Source organism: Meleagris gallopavo, unplaced genomic scaffold (genome assembly GCF_000146605.3).
Source record: "Meleagris gallopavo isolate NT-WF06-2002-E0010 breed Aviagen turkey brand Nicholas breeding stock unplaced genomic scaffold, Turkey_5.1 ChrUn_random_7180001953664, whole genome shotgun sequence".
Lineage (NCBI taxonomy): Eukaryota > Metazoa > Chordata > Aves > Galliformes > Phasianidae > Meleagris > Meleagris gallopavo.
Window position 1 is genome coordinate 44,433 of NW_011214668.1, and position 19,358 is coordinate 63,790.

A 19,358-nucleotide genomic window follows, 5' to 3' on the forward strand; every position below is an offset into this window, starting at 1 on the left:
TCTTTCCTTTTTCCTCTTTCTCTTTTCCTCTTCCCTTCCTTTTTCCCTGGAGTTCATTTCCAACTTCACTGAATCTATGATTCTGTGATTCTATGACTGGGCACTGTGATGATTGTGGGTCAACAGCTGGACTCAACAATCTTGGAAATCCAACCACAACAACTCCACCATTCTATGAGTGACCGCTGAGGATGATGGGTCAATGGCTGGACTTTGTGTTCTTAGAGGTCATCTCCAACCTGACCTTAGAGGTCATTTCTAAACCTTCTGCCATTCTTTTCTCCCATTAATATTCGAGTAGGACGGAGTTCTCTTCAATCTCTGCTCTTTTCAGTCTGTAACCCCCGAAGAAACGTTTTCCATTTCCAGTCTCATCGTTAGATCACTGCTGCAATGAGGGCAAACTGAACCCATTATGAGCAATCCATTAATGAGATTGGGGGAATGGCTCATTAAGGACCTCTCCTGCCCCGTTCCCACCGACTTCTCACCACCCAGTCCCATTACCCCCATTACTCCCAGCTTTGCAGGACCCACAGTCCCACGGAGAAGACCCAGAATCTCAAAATTCTTTCCCCGTAGGGTGAAATTCAACAACAACAGCGTGGAGGTTTGGTGTCTGGTGTGCAGGAGTGCTGTTTTTCTGCGAGCAGTAAAACCACAGGGACAAAAGAGGTTCATCTTTTCTCTCCTCCTTTTGAAACTAAGGATCGGTAGGTTTGGAAACATGGCTTTTTCCTGAGAAAACGAGGCTTTCCATGGGTATCAAAAGTGCAAAAGTGCTGCTGCACCGAAACCAGAGGGCTCTGCTCCAGTTCCTTCCCACCAACACCAGTTATGCAAATTGCACGGCGAAGCAGACGCGCACCACGACTGTTGCCTTACACGGAAGCGAGCTGCAGGAAGTCCATGGGCTGCATTCGCCGACACTTCTGCTGTCGTCTCAGGCAGCTCTCACGGATGGGGTCACCTCCCAACCTCTGATCCAACCCCCAAACCCCTTTTTGCTTAATCCAGCCGTGATTCGGACTCGACTCGCTTGGGATTCTGCTGCTTTCAGACCAAAGCGCTGAAGATTCGGCCATGGGAGACCCGGAGCCAAGTGGTATGTGATGGCATCAGAGCCTTCTATCGTCTTTATCAGCATTTTGGGGGGCAGGAGATGACATGAGGGTAGCCTTGCAGCTCTGGGTATCAATTCAACCCACTGGGGTTTCCATCAAGGTCTGGGTCGACCCGATTTCATTGAATTCTCATTGAATTCCATTGAATTTTTCTTAAATTTCACTGGACTCTCATTGAATTATCATTGAATTTTGTTGGCTTCTTATTGAATTTCTCTGGCCTCTCATCAAATTCTCATTGAATTCCCATTGAATTTCATTGAATTTTTCTTGAATTTCACTGAACTCTCTTGAATTCTCATTGAATTCCACTGAATTCTCATTGAATTTCACTGACCTCCCATCGAATTCTCATTGAATTCTCATTGAATTTAGTTGAATTCTCCCTGAACTTCCTCTGACGTGACATTATTTGATGCACTGGGACTGGATGTTGCCTTGGCTAAGGGGAAATGGAGCAGACCACCTTATTTTCGGGAGGCAGGAGGCGCAGTGTTCTCTCAGTGTTGGCACTTTGCACGCTTTCCGTTGGGTCCCAAAAATTGTGATAAAGCCCAAATTAATATCTGTTAGGCTATCATCCGTAGAACAGAATCAACGTGACTGAATATCACTCTCTTCATGGTATTTGCATGCAAAGATCCTGTTGGGTCCCTCTCTGCTTTTTTTTGAGGCACTTTTCCACCCTGGAGGAACGACATCTGCAATTAATTTGTAGCCATTAGGCTGCTTGCTGCCCTTTCTGAGGCCAACTGCACGCTAATTAACAGCATTCTGCCTTAATTATTGGCTTACGATCGTTATCTCGCCAAGCACTCCACCATCAGATCATGATGCAGGCTGATTGCTTATTAAATTAATTACGACCCTATGATTCTAAAGCCACCAAGGAGCCGAGCCTGGGACTTCTAGAAGCAATCCCATACCCAGACCAATCAGCAATCACATCCATTTTGCTTATTAGCCACCCCATTTGCAGATTAATTGATTATCTCTGATTTAAGCTACGTTTTTCGGTTTCTTAGTGAAACTTTTAAGATCTGACCAAGAATCCCATCCTTTGCCTTCGGGCTGTCCCACTGAGCCATACCAGCAGAGTTCCTCCCACCAACGCAACCTCGTGTGTCAGGGTTGGTTTTCGGCCATTTTCCAAAGCGATGAAGTTTTGTGTGTGAATTATTTTCCTCATGCTCTATAATTCTTGGCCAAGGAGAGTCTTTGGTTCCTCCCTCTGTCACCAACGGAGAAGCATTTGCAGTTCACACACTTTTATTTCAACGAGGCGAAATGATGCTGTGAGTGGAAATTCCCATCTCACCCCCTCGTCACGTCTCATTAATCCCCTCGTTAATGCACGCTGCTATTTGCAACTGACTTTGCTATTATTTCCTGCCCACCGGGAGCTGTTAATTAGCAGCTCTGACCTCCTCAGTGGTGAACTGATTTATAAATTCATTTTTTTCACCGTTTTTTTCTTTTTTTTTTTCCCCCCACTGAAGTGGGCAGAGAATACGAGAAATCGAGCAACAGATGGGAAGTGGTGTTGGTTTTACAGCATTTACACTGGTGAGGAACTGGGATGATTCTGAGCTGGGCAGGGAGATGCTGAGCAAGGCACAATTAGACACAGTCATAACGACACAGCCTCACTGCAGGGAGAGGATCTCACATAGAAGCAGTGCTGACAATTTGGGCTTTCAGAGGTTTTTCTCTTGGCCTCACTTTATTAACCAAAAAGTTTGCAAGATGTGGATTCTCTACATCTGCTGGTGAGAAGCGTTGAGCCCTGATATGCAGAACAATGTTTGCCCCGGTGGAAAAACTTCGGATATTGTATTGCAAACTGCAAAACTGAGTGCAGAGAAGAGGAAGGCACTGCCAGGAAATCTCGCGGCAGAGCTGTGATACCAAAATTCGCGGCGGTGCTGAACTGTGGGCTCGGGGCAGTTATCTCATGGCCCTGCTGAAAGGGAAGTGATGCTTCTGCTGAACTGCAGAACAAACAAGGGCTGCTAAAAATATTGTGATGCTTTTGTAGGACGTTGCCGCTTCCTTCAGGCCCCGCGTTGGTACGGATGGGATTTCTGCCCTCGTTGAGGGATAGAGAGAATGAGGAGAAATTAAACCAAAATCACCCTCGGGGATGCAGAATTGAGAATTTAGAGTGGAATGGGTTGGAAAGGACCAAGCTAAAGGTGATACCAAAAGGCATCACCTCGTTCCAACACCGCCTGCCATGCAAACTGATTTAATTTGCTGTGCTCACATCTGCGAACCAACCACCGCTGACCTCGAGGCTGGGAGACCTCAAAGCCAACCTGAAGGATCCCATGATTCTATGGGCACTGTGGGGATGGGTTGGTGGTCAGACTTGGTGGTCTGAGTGGCCTTTCCAACCTTTGTGACTCTGTGATTCTAAAATCCTGCCCAAAATGGGTTTAATGGTTGGACTTGAGGTCATTTCCAGCCTTAATGGTTCCATGATTTACTAATTCAGTGGGTGGGGATGGGTTGATGGTTGGACTGATGATCATACAGGTTTCTTCCAACCTTGATGATTCTACAGTTCTATTTAAGGTCATGGTTGAGCGGGAACGGTGGTGACGGATCAGTGGTAGGACTTGATCTTGGAGGTCATTTCTAACCCTAATGATTCCATGATTCCAAAATCCCACCCCAAAATGTGCCGATGGTTGGACTTGATGTTCTTGGAGGTCTTTTCCAACCTTAATGATTCCGTAATTCTGTGATCTTGTGATTCCATGTGTGGGCATGGTGAGGGTGGGTCAACGGTTGGACTTAGGATCTTTGAGGTCTCTTCCAACATTAATGATCCTGTGATTTCAAAACCCCTCTCAACATCCAATCCCAAGATCCAACCCCCAAATTCAGCCCCCAGATCCAATCCTAGAATAGGTTTGATGGTTGGACTTACAATGTTAGAGGCCTATTCCAACCTTAATGCTTCTGTGGGCGGACACGGTGGTGATGGGTCAACGGGTAGACCTGACGTCCTTGGAAGTCTAGGAAAAAAGTCACGACTCTAAGAAAAACTTGTTTAAATGAGAACGACACAGTGATTTATATTCTCAGCTTTATTAATTTCTCAGACCACCCTCTTGCTTTGAGAGCAGCCTGCAGGGTGACTGGGCAGACCCCACTTCCTTATCGCGGCCATCACAAAAGTGATGCGTCTTCGTTTCGCTTTCTCTGCCTTCCTGCTTCCATGGAACACCATTTTGCTTCAGATTAAACGAAGGACTGATGAGAAGGCTGAGGTTGTTGTTTCTCTGGCTGTACAAGAGCTGCTTTCGACATGTTTCACGCTCCCCATCGCCAGCACTGCTGGGTTGAGTCACTCCTTCCTGTTGTACAATCTCCCACTGGTGGTAAACAAGAGAAATTAAAGACATCTGCTCGAGCGGGCGAAGAAAGATGTGAGGCTTCCAATTAAACTACTAAGTTCAGACTTATGTCTTGGGATACGAACAATTGCTGTTTATATTCAAAAGAAGAACAAAGAGAATTTTGATAGACCCCCCCCCCATCCGAACAGGAGGTGGGGATGTTGATTTACCAATGAGGTGTTGGGTGCAGTTTATGGCTCCGTTGGTGCTTTTATGGCCAAAAATGAGCATCTTTGCCCCGTTTTGCACTCTCATTTGTTTCGGGGTGAAAACACATAAAGAAAGAAAGCTGAAATGTGGGTGATTTGCTCAGCAACGCAGAGGCTCGTTTGGGAGCGTTCCCATGTGCAAATTGGAGGATGCTAAACTTAGAAAGGAAAGAATTATCACTGATCTGGTGTTAGAAAATATCTAACGTGTTAAGAGGCGCTTTTTCGGGGAAGGATTGTCTCACTTGGCATTTTTGTTCCGCGTGATCATAACTTCCCTCAGAAGACAGAGTTGTATGCGAGGCTGTAATACAAGCTGCAATTAATTAATGGTGCTCATTTCGGGGCAAGAAAGCAAGAAAACAGGCGCACTGTTTGCCAATACAACAACGAAAAAAGTGCTTCCAGCGTGCCCAAATCACTGGGAACAATACCAGCAGAATTTTAGCGCCTTGTTTCAGGAAAAAGTTATCTCCTCTGAGTGACCAAATTCAATATGTGGGCTCCACAAAAGAAAGAATGAACTCAGGAACGAAACGTCTGAAAAAGAGGGCGGTGGGGCACAGGAGAATATTCCCATGGCCCCCTGTGTGTTCCCAGCCACGAGAGTGGCAAACCTCTGATTTGCAGCTGTTGGATCTTCAGTGCCAAAAGGCGCTGACGGTCCCTCATTGCTGACACAGAAAAAAACACGATTTTTTGCTTTTTCTGACTTTTCCAAGCCCCATCAGGGTGACATTTGTGACATTCGCTGCTGCAAATGCAACGACGAGTGAAGCAACTTTAGGTTGAGGTCAACCACATCCTGCTTCCTGGGATGTTGAAAGGACAAAGAAGAGTGAAGTTTTCTTTTGTTTGTTTTTCACCACCGTGCCCGTTTCTATATTTTAAAGTGCTTTTTCTTTTCCTTTTTTTTTTTTTCTTTTTACCCTTCTTCTACAGCAGCTCTCAGCCCACGCAGTTTTACTTCTGCCTTCAGTGACACACGTGAGCAATTAGCAGCATTAATTACCACGTGTGGTCACCTCCGCCCTGCTCCATGCACGGCCTCAGGCAGAGCATGCTTACAGCTTACAAAGGTCAAAGGGAGGAACCCATTGCCCCCCCACGGAGGGATGAGCCCATTTTCCATTTCATGTGCCCCCCAGAACTGCCCCCATTGGGGCAGTAATGCAGATCTTCACCAGAAATCGGATTGAGGAACCTCCATGCACACGTGATGCGTGAGGAAGAGGTGAATTCTGCACTTCAGAAGCTGACTGTTGGGTTGCCAACGCTTCTGCTGATCGGTCCCATGCATGCAGTTCTGTTTTGCTTTTTGTGTGTGCAGAGCAAGTTGTGGTACCCCATGAGCTCCTCCATCAGGTCTCCCGGTGCATTGCCAGCACTGAACGAAGGGCAGAGAATCGTAGAATTGCAGTATCATGGGATGAGTTGGGTTGGAAGGGTCCTGAAAGATCATAGGACCACGGAATGAATTGGTTTGGAAGGGTCCTGAAAGATCATAGGACCACGGAATGAGTTGGGTTGAAAGGGTCCTGAAAGATCATAGGACCACGGAATGAGTTGGGTTGAAAGGGTCCTGAAAGATCATAGGACCACGGAATGAGTTGGGTTGGAAGGGTACTGAAAGATCATAGGAACATGGAATGAGTTGGGTTGGAAGGGTACTGAAAGATCATAGGAACATGGAACGAGTTGGGTTGGAAGGGTCCTGAAAGATCATAGGACCATGGAATGGGCAGAGTTGGAAGGGTACTTGAAAATCACAGAAACAGAGAATGGTTGGGTTGGGGTTTGGGTTGGAAGGAGTCTTGAAGATCATAGACGCAGAGAATCACAGCATTGTTGGGTTGGAAGGGTCCTTCAAGATGACAAAGCTTTGTTGAACCTCATTGGTCCAATTTCTGCCCCTGTCTGGGACGGATCCCTTCCTTCCTTTGTGCCAATCGTGCTGCTCAGCTCAGTGCCACTGCTGAGGATGCACTGATCCCATCATCTATGTCATGGATAACAGTGTTGAAGCCCCAGGTGGAGCCTGGGGGGCACCACTCGTGTCCCACTTCCACCGAGGTGCAGAGCCATTGACCCTACTGGTTGTGTTATGGGGTCTTCACCCCAGAGCCGCTGTCACAAAGATTTCTGCACAGTTTTCACAACTCACAGGTCTGCTTGGGAGCCATAAAGCAGCACAGATGTCTCCTGTTGATATCCACACACTCATTTTCCATCATCCAAGGAACCCTGGGAAATTTATCATCCAGTGTTTTCTTTTGAATCCCATTTCATGCTGGACATCACCTGGTTGCGCCGTACTGGGATATCACAATTTGTCACTTCCCTACAGCAGAGTGGAGCTTGACTGCGTTCCTGTGCACCTCCAGAAACCATTCTGTAGACCTAAGGGAACTCTTGGCCTTCTGTAAATGATTTCTTCCCCATTCCCAGGTCTCGACCATCAAGAAAGGGCACCTGAAAACAAGAAGCGCTACAGTGAGATATTCCGCAGCCTGGATGCCATCGAGATCTCGATTGGAAACGCGTACGTAGAGAAAGAGGGGCAGAACCCGAATTTTGGGTCACCGAAGCCTTCATCTGTGGCAGGGGTGGATGATTTCAGTGGTCTTTCCCAACCTCAATGAGTCCATGATTTATTTCATTCCTTTTTGTTCGACAGGACGGTGGATATGTTCATTGGTGACGCCGATGGCAATGATTATGCAGAGCTGACCATGGAAAGGGAGATTGTTGAGGTAGGCAAAGGATGGGAATTGTTTTAGAGAAGAAATTATCATCATTATTATTATTATTAGCCACAGTGGTGTTGTTTTGTCACCCGAAGTCTTCTGGGAGGTGATCAGAAAAACAGAATAGTTACGGCTTTGAAGTGAGTAGACAGAAAATAACGGTATCCCAATTTGTTGGAGAGGTGGTGGCAGAACAGCTAACACTGAGTGGAAACAATTCGGTGTGTTTCGATTCGGAGTAGGATATGGCATATTCTGTTTGACATCCTGTTTGGATCCTGTTAACCTAAAATTCCCCCCTTAAGCAACAGAAGCCCTTTAAAATAGAACTTAATTGCTCTTCTGCCCCTTTTGGGCAGTGTGGGACTCACGCAGTGTGAGCCTCATTTTGTGCTCTTCTGTGTGAATAAAGGGGCAGGAAAATTAATTTTATCTCTAACAGCCACTGTTCTCATGAGATTACATTACTCCCAGAGATAAACTTAATTAAAAAAAAATCGAATATTTTGTGATTCCAACCTCAATCTCCCTGTGTTCATGAAGTGCTTCCTCAGGGCTTCGTGGTAGACTTTTATATCATGCTGCATTCCCCCCGTCAAACTCTTATTCTTCCAACCCCACCAGCCCCCACCAACCAGGTTGCCCAGTGAAGTGAAATGAAATCTCCAACTGAATTCTTATCAAAATCCCCCCAAACTTCGCCTTTTCCTTCACCATTTCCTCTCTGTTTTCTTTTTTTTCTTTTCTTTTTTTTTTTTTTTTGCCCCCACAGCCAAGAGAAGATCTCTCCAAAAGCAAAAGCACTTCAGAGAGACAAATGCAGGGAGACCTAACAGGTAAAGTCATGAATTAAAACCCGAAAGGTGACACGAGGACACTCGATCCATCGATCAACAGTTTTGCGCTCCGTGGTCCTTCTGCTGCAGCAGAACTTCCCCTTATTATTATTCATTAATGCCTCATTAAGGTCCCTCTCTTGAGGTTCTGAGGCACTGAGACGTGAATTCTGAAAGGTTTGGGGTAGAACTGGGGATATTCCCTTCTGTTGCCCATTGGGATGATTCTCAGTGGTTGTAGTTGGCACCATAAAGCGCGACGTTAAATTGGTTAAATTTTCTTTGTGTGAAGTTTCCATACAGAAAAGAAGAAATAAAGGTTTTCTAAGCGGATTCCTCACAAATTTCCACTCTAAATGTGTTCAGATTCATTTCCCCTTGGGTTCTGCCAAGGGACAAGAGTCCTTCCTGCGGCTCCATCCATCTTCACCCAACAGTGTGCCAGGTCCTTCCCTTCTGGTTTCCAAATTAAACCAAAATATTGATTAGAAGAGGCGGTAGAGGAGCACATGTGCCTAAATTGCCTGGAGCAATGGTGGGATCGCCCTCAAATGGACCATGATGGCTATTGAGGGAAAATCTTTTTTTAAATTTTACGTTATGGCTGTCATTTGAGAATTACGCAGCACCAAATCTCCAGACTCCCATTCTTCCACCCCTGGGGAACCTCGGTGCACTGAGTGTAGCCACCCCACACCTGTGTGGGTTCTTTTTGCAGTGGAGGAAGCGGATGAAATGCTGATAAAATGCGAAGGCGGCGTTGATGCGGCCCTAGAGTACGCCAAAATGTGGTGTAAATACGTCAAAGAGCTCCTCAGCTGGATCGAGAAACGCCTGAATTACGGTGAGTGGGACTGCACAGCTCCATCTGAGAGCCCGCATGCTATTTATTTTTATAAACACACTTCATAGCTTTTTTATAAATCATATCCAAGGATGCTCCATTGCAAACAAAGGTAGAGCGATGAGAAATGTATTTTTGTTCACATATGAAGCCACAGAGGGGGAATTTTTCCCTTACCAAAACGATCCCAACGAGCAACAAGTTGGGACCCACCTTTCAGCTGGCGTCCAATCCCCTCTGCCCTCTTACAGAGACAGAGTTTGCCAAAGGGATCGTGAAGATAGCAGAGTCGGGGAGGAACGCCATCATCCACCAGGTACAATCCTCGGGGTTCCCTTACAGCAAACACGAGGAAGCTGTGTTGCTGCTGTAAATCCACGTGCAGATAACAAAAGCTCCCAAATTTAGGGGAGCTGAGGGAATGATCCGCTGTTTGACACCCTATTTTGTTTTTTTTTGTTTCTACAGTCCAGTATGCCTCTTCGGGCTCTCTACACAATGGTCTTGGAGCACGATATCAAGATTGGAAATGCAGCCAGTGAGACAGTGGGGTTGCTCCAACAGAAGGAATTCTACCAGGTGCCGTATTTATGGGCAACCGTTGGAGGATTCTCAAGTCTGGGGTATTGGAGTGACCAAACTGAGGGGGATTTATCCTCATTTGGGTTAATGGGAAGAGAGAAGGGAATGCAAAGAAGGCTAAGGGAAAAGGAAGCATCTTCCAGTGGTTGGGTTCTAGTGTTGTGCCCCCAACTGTCCGGTGCGTTTGGCCAGGAAATGGATTTGATTATCTTAGGGGTCTTTTCTGACTTTCAAGATTCTAAATGTTCCACCCTAACCGTGACTCCTCTGCAGCCTCTGTCGGCCAAGAAGAACGAGATCGAGAAGTGGAGGAAAGAGTTCAAAGACCAGTGGGTCAAGGAGCAGAAGAGGATGGTAAGGGGCTGAAAGATGGGCGTGATCCTCTGACAGCTCGAAACACTGGGGGGAAAAAAAATAAAAATCTAAATAACGTAACATGCATCCTGCTAAGAACTCCATTAAGGGCACCTAAATTGTGTGAGGAGAAGAAGAGAGAACGTTGGAGATGGGTGCTTTCCTCCCAGGCATGGCTCCTCCCCGGGGCTTTCTAAATCTCCCTTTGTCTGTTCAAGAACGAATCCCTGTCCTTGCTGCGCAAATCCCGCCTGCAGTACATCCAGCGTTGCGAGGAGCTGGAGAAAGCCAAGCACCTGAGTGCAAAGGCAGAGGATGAGTACCAGAACTCGGCCGTCATCAGCCCCAGCAGTGCCACCAAGCAGCTGGAGAAGCGACGGCGCTCCTGCGAGGAGGCACAGGCCAAGGTGACACATGAGAATGGAACACCTCTGCTATGGGGGGAGAGGTGGAGGGAGGTGGGGGTGTGCAGATGGAGAGGAGAAGGCTCCAGGGAGACCTCAGGGTGGCCTTCCAGTGCCTGAGGGAATCTAATAAGCAGGAGGAAGTGAGAACTTACATGGGCAGAGTGATAGAGCCCTTCCAACCCAACCACTCTATTCTTCTGTGATCTATAAGGACCCTTCCAACCCAACACATTCCATTGTTCTATGATCTATAAGGACCCTTCCAACCCAACCCCAAACCATTCTATTGTTCAGTGATCCATAAGGACCCTTCCAACCCAACCATTCGATGGTTCCATTGTTCTGTGATCTTTAATGACTCTTCCAACCCAACCATTCGATGGTTCCATGGTTCTGTGATCTTTAAGGACCCTTCCAACCAATCCCAAACAATTCTATTGTTCTATGATCATAAGGATCCTTCCAACCCAAACATTCTATGACTCCACGGTTCTGTGATCTTTAAGGACCCTTCCAATCCAATGCATTCCATTGTTTTATGATCTATAAGGACCTTTCCAATCCAACCCCAAAAATTCTATTGTTCTATGATTATAAGGACCCTTCCAACCCAACCCTTCTATGGTTCCATGGTTCTGTGATCTTCAAAGACCCTTCTAACCCAACCCTGAACCGTCCCATCGTTCTATGATCTTTAAGGTCCCTTCCAACCCAGCCCATTCCAAGGCCCCATAATCTTTAAGGTCCCTTCCAACCCAACCCATTCCATTTCTACAGTGAGGTGAGGAGCTTGGAGCCAGCTGCTGTTAGTCCTGCTTCCCTCCCATCCTGGTGACGTTTCTCTGCTTCTCACCACACGCAGGTTCAGGAAGCAGAATCTTTGTACAAGATGTGCATCAACGATGCCAACTTTCGGCGGCAGGAACTGGAGAAGGTGCGGGCACGGATCATCTCCCACATTCGGAAGCTCATTTACCAGGGAGACGAGGTGCTGACATGGGTACGTCTCGTAATTTCTCCTTCAACCCCCATTTTAGAGAAAAACACTCTTTGGGATAAGACCTTGAGGATCTTCTGTGTTTGACTGTGGAACTTCCCTTTCTTTGGGCTTTCTCCAGCGGGTGAAATTAGAGAGCACTCTGGACTTACCTGTTGCTAGAAATGTATACAGTTATTGCTGATTGGAGGGTGGATACCCACATGAAAACACTATGAAAACAAAGAGTAACAGATAATTTCTATGCCCCACTCCTCTACCCCCATCCTTAGAAGAGAATGAAAGCAGTAAGCGGAAGTATCATAGAATAGGTAGGGTTGGAAGAGACTTTAAAGATCATAGAACCATGCAGTGGTTGAGTTGGAAGGGATCCTAAATACCATAGAACCATAAAAGCATGGAGTGAGTTGGGTTGGAAGGGATCCTGAAGATCGCAGAACCACGGAATGGATGTGAAAGGACCCTAAAGATCATAGAACAATAAAACCATGGAGTGAGTTAGGATGGATAGGACCCTAAAAATCATAGAACCATAGAATGGTTGGGTTGGAAAGGTAAAGATTATGGAACCGTGGAATGGATTAGAGACCACTGAGCAACAATGTGTTGGAAGGAATCCTAGAGATCATAGGACCATAGAATTGTGGAGTGGAGTGGAGTGGGTTGGGTGGGACCCTAAAGATCACAGAACCACAGAGTGTTGGATTGGAAGAAACCTTAAAGCCAATCCAGTGAGGAGCAAGAGAAGAAAAACACCTGGGTTTCATCCCCTCCTTTCTCCAATAAGGTCACGTTGAGGATGTTTAAGCAGAGGCAGACTCAGTCAGAATGGATTCCAGTGGGATACCAGCACCTGTACGAGGTCTGCAAGCCATACAGAGTGGGTGAGAAATACCTGGAGTTCATCCAGGCTCTGCAGAAGAAAGACATTCCCATGGAGCATTTTGAGTTCGAGCCGTTCTCTTCTGGAGGACAGAGGTGAGAAGAAATGGTGCTGGGTTGCTTCAGTGCTTTCCCTGCAGGTGGAATTACATCAATCAAATTCTTTCCCAGCTTTGTGCAAGTGTTTAGTTTCCTTGAAAACTCAGCTTATACCTCATAACCTGACTGAAATGGATGCTTCTTCTCTGGTATCCAGAAAGCATCTCCACCACGAGATGCCGTTCCTTATCCTGCACTGACAGAAAACCATTTGCAATCCCTCCCCAGGTCTTCTCCCAGCAACAAAAAGAAGACACCGCTGCATTATACGGGATGCAGCAAGGATGGGAGCACCCCAGAAGATACACCCAGAAGGCAGATCTCCCCAAATGGTGAATAGAGTGGGTTGAATTGAAGAAAAAACCTATTTTTTTCCTTTTTAATTTGAGCTCCTATCGTTTAATTTAGATGCTGCTGTTATCCGGTTGCAATTCTCAGCCGTTACCCCAAGGTTTGCTGGGGGTGTTTGGTCACCATATCCACCTTCTGCAGGTGTGAACAAATCCCTGTGCAGCGACACGGAGAGCCTTGGTGGGAGCTGTGAGTCACGATCCCTGGATTCTCCCAGCTCCAGTCCAGGTGAGAGCTGCACAAGATGCCCTCACTTAAAAAAAAAAAAAAAAGACCACAATAAACTAAAAAAACCAACAAGGATGGGAATGGAGCAGACACCAGATCACAAAGGAGATCACGAGGATGGGAACAGCTCTTTGTATTTTCTCTTTTCTCAAGGAAACTCCACCAGGAAACTGCTGAAAGCTTCGTCCACGGGCACCATGTCCTCCTCGGATGACTTTGAAGAGAGAGATTCATTGCAAACTTCTGAAAATGGTGAGCAGCACAGACTGACGAGATGGAAAACTGTGCCTTCCCGCTTACGTACCAACTCCTTCTCGTGCTTTAATGCTGTTCCTGCAGAAAATGGCACATCCCAGCAGCAGTCCAGGAATGCTCTCCTCTCCAGCGCAGCGCAGACCCATCGACTCAGGAAACTGCGGGGACCAACCAAGTGCAGAGAGTGTGACACTTTCATGGTCAACGGCTTCGAGTGTGAGGAGGTGAGAGCTGTCATCGCACGCGCCTCGTGCGGCACCGTGGGGTGATGAGGAGCTCACTGTAGGAACGTAAGACTTCCCCTCACCCCATAAAATCATGTGCTTTTTTTCCCCTCTTGTGACACAAGGCTCAGTTTCGGGTCCGTAAGTAAGACACCGGCTGCCCAAAACAGTACCAAGAAGGCAGCGTGGGGCTTGGGTGGAAAAGGGAACGGGAAAAGTCACGTGTGATATCTCCATCAGTCAGCAGGGTGAAGGGATGGAGCTGCCTGCAGAATGTTTGGTGATGGCACAGAGCTGGGAGGGGTGGCTGCCGCCCCAGAAGGCCATGCTGCTGTTCAGTGGGACCTGGACAGTCTGAGAATCGGGCAGATATAAACCAGATGGGATATAAACCAGGGCAGGGTTCAGAATCTGGCGGGCAACAACAGTGTGCATCCATCTGGGTTGAGGCTGAGCTGTGAAAAGGAGCTCTGCAGAGAAGCTCCAAGGCTTTGGTGACCAACGGTCAACCAGTGGTTGACCATGAGCTAGCAGTGTGCCCTGGTGGCCAAGAAGGGCCAATAATGGTCAACAGGTCGACTCCAGTGGTGGCCAACAGGTTGACCAAGGGTTGACCACGAGCCAGCAGTGTGCCCTGGTGGCCAAGAAGGGCCAATAATGGTCAACAGGTCGACTCCAGTGGTGGCCAACAGGGTTGACCGTGAGTCTGCAGTATGCCCTGGTGGCCAGGAAGGCTGATGGTGGCCAAGAGGTTGACCAACGGTTGACCTACAGCTGACCACAAGCCAGCAGTGTGCTCTGGTGGCCAAGAAGGCTCGTGGGAGCCCAGAGTCCATTTCCCAGAGTACGGCCAACAGGGTGAGGGAAGTGCTTCTCCGCTCTGCTCTGCACTGGGGAGGCCCCATCTGGAGCAGCGAGCCCAGTGCTGGGCTCAGCTGTTGCCAAGGGGCTGGACTGCAATCAGAGCACAACTCAAAGCAGTTTCTGTCATTTCAGTGCTATCTGACCTGCCACAAGAAGTGTCTGGAGAACCTGCTGATCACCTGCGGACACAAGAAGCTGCCCAACCGGGTGCCTCTCTTTGGCATTGACTTCACCCAAGTTCCTCGAGACTTCCCGGAGGAGGTTCCCTTCATCGTGGTGAAGTGCACCTCTGAAATTGAAGCTCGTGCGTTGGGAGTGCAGGTGAGCAGAGAGTTGTTCTGCTGAGCATCTCCTCCTCTCTTCGTGCCCCGTAGCTGGAATGCCTGCCCCTCTCCTCTCCTCCTAGGGGATCTACCGGATAAGCGGATCCAAAGCCCGGGTGGAAAAGCTGTGCCAAGCGTTTGAGAATGGCAGGAGCCTGGTGGAGCTCTCCGAGCATTCCCCCCATGACATCACTGGCGTCCTGAAGCATTTCCTGAAGGAAGTGGGTACCAAATATCTGCCAGTGGGCAGCTCCCAGCTGACCCCATCCCGCAGCGTGGGACCGGTGGGATGAAGTAACTCCCTGTCTTCCTCCTCTCGTTGTAGCTTTCGGGACCCATTCTGCCGTACCAGTTCTATGACAACCTCATTGCGCTTGCCAAAGAACTGCAAAAAGCTGGGGAAGAGAAGGTGGACTGCATGAACTTCCCCTCAGATCCCATCCAGAGCATGAAAGACTTGCTGAGCAAATTGCCTGGCAGCAACTACAACACTCTGCGGCATCTCATTGCACACCTGTACAGGTGAGGAGAGTGCTGGTGCTGAGGAGGGCAAAAAAATACGTTTATCATGGAGTCATTAAGGTTGGAGAGCTCTAAGGTCGTCATATCCAACTACTGACCCACCATCCACTCAGTCACGAAGTCGTTAAGGTTGGAAAAGAACTCCAAGTTCATCATATCCAACCGTCGACCCATCGCCCACTCAATCATAGAGCCATTAAGGTTGGAAAAGATCTTTGAGATCGTCAAGTCCAACCTTTCAACTCATTTTGGGGTGAGATTTTGGGTCTGAATTTGGGCAGCTGGATTTTTGGGATTGAATATTGGAGTGGGAATTTGGGATTGGATCTCAGGGTGGGATTTTGGGATCGTGGAATCGTTAGGGTTAGAAAAGACCTCCAAAATCATCAACTCCAACCATCAGCTCATCACAACTGCGTCCTCTCAACCACATTCCTTGAAAGACATGGAAAGGACAGTCTTGCAGCAATTAGGAGAAAGCCTTAATGACCAGGAACTAGAAGCTCCTTGCTGTTAACTCTTCATAAAGCACAGATTAAGAGGTTAAATGATAAAATAAATCGTGTCCCTTTCACCCAGCTCAGACACGTTAGAGCTGCACCATCCAGACAGATTTTGATGTTTGTATCTGGAATTTCCATGCACAAATCTGAGCTTTGTTCCCTGTAGAAGATGGGATTTCTCTCTTTGCTGTGAAATGGGGGGTGGTTCGGTCAATTCCATCTGTATCCTCAATGTGTTCAGATCTGTTTCCCTTCCCCAGGGTGGCAGAGAAATATGAAGAGAACAAGATGTCCCCAAACAACCTGGGCATCGTGTTTGGCCCCACTCTGATCCGGCCGGGCTCAGGGAGCGACGTCTCCATGTCCTGCCTTGTTGACTCCGGATATCAAGCCCAAATCGTAGAGTTTCTCATCCAGAACTACGAAAGAGTGTTTGGGATGGAGGACCTGCCCTCATCCTTATCCCTTGGGTGTGAAAACCCTTTGCAAGAAGCGCCGACAGAGAAGGATGAAGAACACCGGAGCCAAAACACAGCCCAGAATGTAACTCTAGAGGTAGAGCTTGCAGACACTGAGTTGGGCTTACTGACCCTTCTGTAGAGGTGGAACAGCAGGCAAAGAACTTTTTGCACAAAAAAAAACCAAAACCAAAACAAAACCTCCCCAAACCCAAAAAATGCATTTGTTATCAGGGGGCCACTCCAAGAGGAAGGAGCTGCACATGGAGTGGGAGAATGAGAATGAATTATAAGCAACGCATCACCCAGCAGCTCCTCAGACCACTCCGGGTGGTGCTTTTGTTCCACATTTTAGACCCCATTTCCGAAAAATTGGGGGGTTCTCCGTGTTGAATTGTTCTGGACACTGCTGTAGACAGCTCCACCATTTGGAAGCAGCTATGGGCACACCAAACCCAACGGATTCCCTGGTAGAACCCGACAGGGCCCTCTGCATTCCTGACCCCCAAACTCTGTAGGGCTCCCTGGTAGAACCCTATGGGACCCTCTGCATTCCTGACCCCCAAACTCTGTAGGGTTCCCTGGTAGAACCCTATGGGACCCTCTGCATTCCTGAACAGTGGCCCTGGATCCTTTTTTTCTTTCCTCACAAGATCCACAGCCATTTTATCACCATGGTTTGCACATCTTCCAGCACTTGGAGAAAAACCAACCCAACAAGTCAGCACCCGAGCCAGACGCGGCCGTTCCCTCCTTTTCACCGCTGGTTCGGTGGGAGAAAGAGGGGAAATTTTGTTCCTAAAGTGAAGCTGAAGGGTTTGGATTCTGGTTCAGGGCTCTCTGCCTCCTGCTTTGAGTTGTGGATCTTACGTGCAAGAGGGTCCCAAAAGCACAGCTGTTGCCTTGGACTATTTCCGTGGCCGTTTTGCAAAGCCGAATGGCACAAACCTTCAGGAAGGGGAGCTGCTTCTAAGGGCCCTCTCATTTTGTAATTAATAAAACCCTGATTTCTAGACCCCTTGTCTGGGTGTCCCAATCTTTGTGCAAAACTCACATTGGTTCCTGGCAGCTCCCAAGCATCCCCGTGTCCTTCTCCATCCCATGTGCACTTAATCCTAACGACAGCACTGTAATTAACCGCTCGGTTCCTGACATCCCCCCTCCTCACTATGAAGTGTGTTGTGTCAGCACTGCACAACCTCAGCCCTACATGAAGCAGTGACCACTTTGGGGCACATTTTGTGACCGTCCCCACAGCCCCGTGACTTTCTGCCCACCCCCTTTTCCCTCTTATCAATAACCCAAAAGGGATCAGAGGGTTTTCAGCTCAAGCAGTCGCCTCCATTGAGCTCAGTCCATCCTCCATTCACGCGGCCACAGCGACACTGGGGGTGAAGTGGGAAGCGGAGTGCATCTTCATGACAAATGAGTGTGGCTTTGTTCTGACAGAATCCCTCCTCCAAGCACAGTCGCAGCGTGGACGACGCATCCGATATCTCATCTTCTGGAGAGGCCATCGATGGGTTCGTGTTGGAGAATGCCCAGAGCTCCGAGGGTGGAGGTAAAGCACTGCTCACGATGCTGGTGTGGGTGGAGAGCTATAAAATATGGGTCCGATTCCTACGTTTGGAAGGTGCAGAAGGGGAGTTTTAGGCTGGTAATACTTTAGGATTTCCAGCATCTTGGCAGCAAGAGAAAACATCGGCCAACGTTATTTGTCGCGGCAAAACGTATCTCAGCGCTTTGATTTTCTTTTCCTTCAGAGGTGAATGCGAGCGTTGGCTCTGAGCTGGAGGAGCTGGAGGAGAAGGCGGGCAGCGATTCAGAGCCAGTCCTTGGGACGCAGCCACGGGGCCATTTCAGCCGTCAGCCCGTGAAATACGCCCGAGCGCAACCGAAAGCACGACCACACATCCCCAAGCCTTCCAGCTTGCCCTTGAGAGCTTCCACATCACCCAGCATGGCAACGGACTCTGGGGCAGAAGGCAGCCTCACTGACAGCACCTGTATGGGGAAGGAGATCCTGGAAGAGAGGACGAGGAGCAGGAACAGCTCTCCGGACATGAACGCCCTCAGGCATCGAGGGAAACAGCTCAAACATTTCCAGATCACTGAGGAAACAGCCAGGATCATCTCCAAGTTTAAAGCTGACGAGGTTTCGGCATCCTCAGAGCTCTCTTTGGGTGAGAAAGCGGTGAAATTGGGCCCGGAGATAATCACAGAGAAAATCCTGTAAGGATAACAGCTGGAAGTAGAGGAGAGGACTGCAGTCCCACTGAGCTGCTGCTGCAGAAAGGGATAAGTAAAGAGATGTGGGGTGAGAACAGCATCCCACGTCTGCATGTGCAGCGCAGGGCAGAGATAAAGCATTTGCTTGGGTTGACCTGGCAGACTCTGAGTGAGCCCAGGATTTGCTCATTGGTTGAAAAATCCAACTCAAACCCAACGTCTCCCCATACAACGTTCCCAGGAAGCACAACAGGGGTGAAGGAAACGCAGATGGTCCGGGTAGAACTGTGGGATCACGGAGCTTGGAGGTCATCTAGGCTGACCATTTTGATCTGGATGTTGCTGGAGTTTCCACTGGTTCATCAGCACGTGTAAATACATTGCCAGATCAAGTGTAGGAGCTGCCTCACAGCTCCTATTTCTCCCAGCTGTTCGGCTCTATTGCCCTTAAATCTTCAACCTCTGCACTACTTGCGATGCTGGCATTGTCACGAAGGAGAGGAACCCATGGTGGATGAGAGGGTTTTCTTCACCTTACAACACCCGACAAGAAGGGCACCCCAGCTTGCTGGGTCTCCGTCCCACCTGCACGGGGATCGCCCCAATTTCTGCCTCCCTGCAGCAGATTTTCTGCATAAAAATAGGAACTCGGTCCTACAGTGCCATCTCGTGACACACACATGCATGTAGGAGAGTCTCCCTACGCCGTTCCTGGGGATAACTGTGCGCTGTGGGATGGTGTCACAGTCAAAAGCAGAGGAAATCTGCATGAAATTTGGGCAGCAAAATGAGGGCTGTTGGCAGTGATTGTTGGTTGCAAAGACACAGGGAGAGGAGAGGAGAGGAGAGGAGAGGAGAGGAGAGGAGAGGAGAGGAGAGGAGAGGAGAGGAGAGGAGAGGAGAGGAGAGGACG

The 19,358-nt window shown here is 48.3% G+C and overlaps 1 protein-coding gene across 2 annotated transcripts in view; it reads left to right on the plus strand.

Annotated features, from left to right (window-relative positions):
* Positions 1-19,315, plus strand: part of LOC100543438 (GEM-interacting protein) — a 23,162-nt gene extending 3,847 nt beyond the window's left edge. The window contains exons 2-22 of one of the 2 annotated variants that reach the window (XM_010728092.3): positions 583-1,105; positions 7,189-7,282; positions 7,418-7,493; positions 8,260-8,323; positions 9,042-9,167; positions 9,419-9,483; positions 9,636-9,746; positions 10,023-10,103; positions 10,322-10,510; positions 11,373-11,510; positions 12,295-12,485; positions 12,717-12,820; positions 12,981-13,067; positions 13,221-13,319; positions 13,407-13,546; positions 14,543-14,731; positions 14,817-14,954; positions 15,059-15,255; positions 16,019-16,313; positions 17,666-17,777; positions 17,980-19,315. In XM_010728092.3, the coding sequence (XP_010726394.1) occupies positions 1,084-1,105; positions 7,189-7,282; positions 7,418-7,493; positions 8,260-8,323; positions 9,042-9,167; positions 9,419-9,483; positions 9,636-9,746; positions 10,023-10,103; positions 10,322-10,510; positions 11,373-11,510; positions 12,295-12,485; positions 12,717-12,820; positions 12,981-13,067; positions 13,221-13,319; positions 13,407-13,546; positions 14,543-14,731; positions 14,817-14,954; positions 15,059-15,255; positions 16,019-16,313; positions 17,666-17,777; positions 17,980-18,452 (2,991 nt within the window). In that variant the 5' untranslated portion in view covers positions 583-1,083 and the 3' untranslated portion in view covers positions 18,453-19,315. The remainder of the gene's footprint in view (positions 1-582; positions 1,106-7,188; positions 7,283-7,417; positions 7,494-8,259; positions 8,324-9,041; positions 9,168-9,418; positions 9,484-9,635; positions 9,747-10,022; positions 10,104-10,321; positions 10,511-11,372; positions 11,511-12,294; positions 12,486-12,716; positions 12,821-12,980; positions 13,068-13,220; positions 13,320-13,406; positions 13,547-14,542; positions 14,732-14,816; positions 14,955-15,058; positions 15,256-16,018; positions 16,314-17,665; positions 17,778-17,979) is intronic. The other variant, XM_010728091.3, reaches the window with a different exon arrangement.
* The last annotated feature ends 43 nt before the right edge of the window (positions 19,316-19,358 follow it).